General features: G+C 71.0%; 1 protein-coding gene across 1 annotated transcript in view; it reads left to right on the plus strand.

The window, feature by feature from the left end:
• Positions 1–1,000, plus strand: part of GIT1 (GIT ArfGAP 1) — a gene marked incomplete at its 5' end in the record, with an annotated part of 3,577 nt that extends 2,577 nt beyond the window's left edge. The window contains 2 exon segments of the mRNA XM_019545325.1: positions 584–647; positions 728–1,000. Coding sequence (XP_019400870.1) covers positions 584–647; positions 728–940 — 277 coding nt within the window.
• Between the last annotated feature and the right edge of the window lie 6 nt (positions 1,001–1,006).

Below are 1,006 nucleotides of genomic sequence, written 5' to 3' on the forward strand. Positions count from 1 at the left end.
GGCGCCCAGCCTCCGCGGCTGCGCTGGCAGGAGCGGTGCCGGCAGATCGAGGGCAGTGGCTCTTCCACGTCTGGAGGCCTGCGCCCAGGGTTGGGCCCCATGAGGACACGCTGGGGAGTCAGTGGAAATGGCTGGGGGGCTGGGGGACGGGACTGCTGAGGGAAATGGGCTGACTGGGTCTGCGGAAGCGAAGACTGAGGGGGCTCGAATAGCAGCCGTCACCTCCCTGCCGGGGGCTGCACAGAGGAGGGGGTGGACTGGTCTCAGTGGTGCCAGATAACGGAAGGAGCAAGGGGCTCCAGCTGCAGCAAGGGAAGCTGAGGTTGGCTACCAGGAGAACCCCTCGCACTAGGAGGGCGGTGAAGCCCTGGAGCAGGTCACCCAGAGCGCGGTGCAGTCTCCATCCTGGGAGGTGTTTAAGACCCCGGCGGCCAGAGCCCTGGCTGGGCTGACGTAGCCGGGCCGGTCCTGCTCGGAGCGGGGGGGCTGGATGCGAGCGCCCGCTCGGCGACTGGGAGCTGCGGGCGGGCCAGGCTGGGGTCAGCGGCAGGGACCGGGCTTGACTGCTCTGCCTCGGCCGCAGCTTCGTGCCCTGCTCGGAGAAGATCCACTCCGCCGTCACCGAGATGGCCTCGCTCTTCCCCAAGGTAGGCGTGGGCTGTGCGGGTCCCGGGGCCCGCCCCCGCCCCCGCAGCCCTGGCCGACCCGCGCGTGTGCTCCCCTGCAGAAGCCGGCGCTGGAGACGGTGCGCAGCTCCCTGCGCCTGCTCAACGCCAGCGCCTACCGGCTGCAGAGCGAGTGCCGCAAGACGGTGCCGCCCGAGCCCGGCGCGCCCGTGGACTACCAGCTCCTGACGCAGCAGGTCATCCAGTGTGCCTACGACATCGCCAAGGCCGCCAAGCAGCTCGTCACCATCACCACCCGCGAGAAGAAGCAGTGAGGCCCGGGGCCGGGCCCGCACGCTTGCTCCCTTCCTCTCCCGCTTCCCGGCTCGCGGCCGGCGCCG

The sequence above is a fragment of the Crocodylus porosus genome, unplaced genomic scaffold (assembly GCF_001723895.1).
Source record: "Crocodylus porosus isolate Cpor-Errol unplaced genomic scaffold, CroPor_comp1, whole genome shotgun sequence".
Classification (NCBI taxonomy): domain Eukaryota; kingdom Metazoa; phylum Chordata; order Crocodylia; family Crocodylidae; genus Crocodylus; species Crocodylus porosus.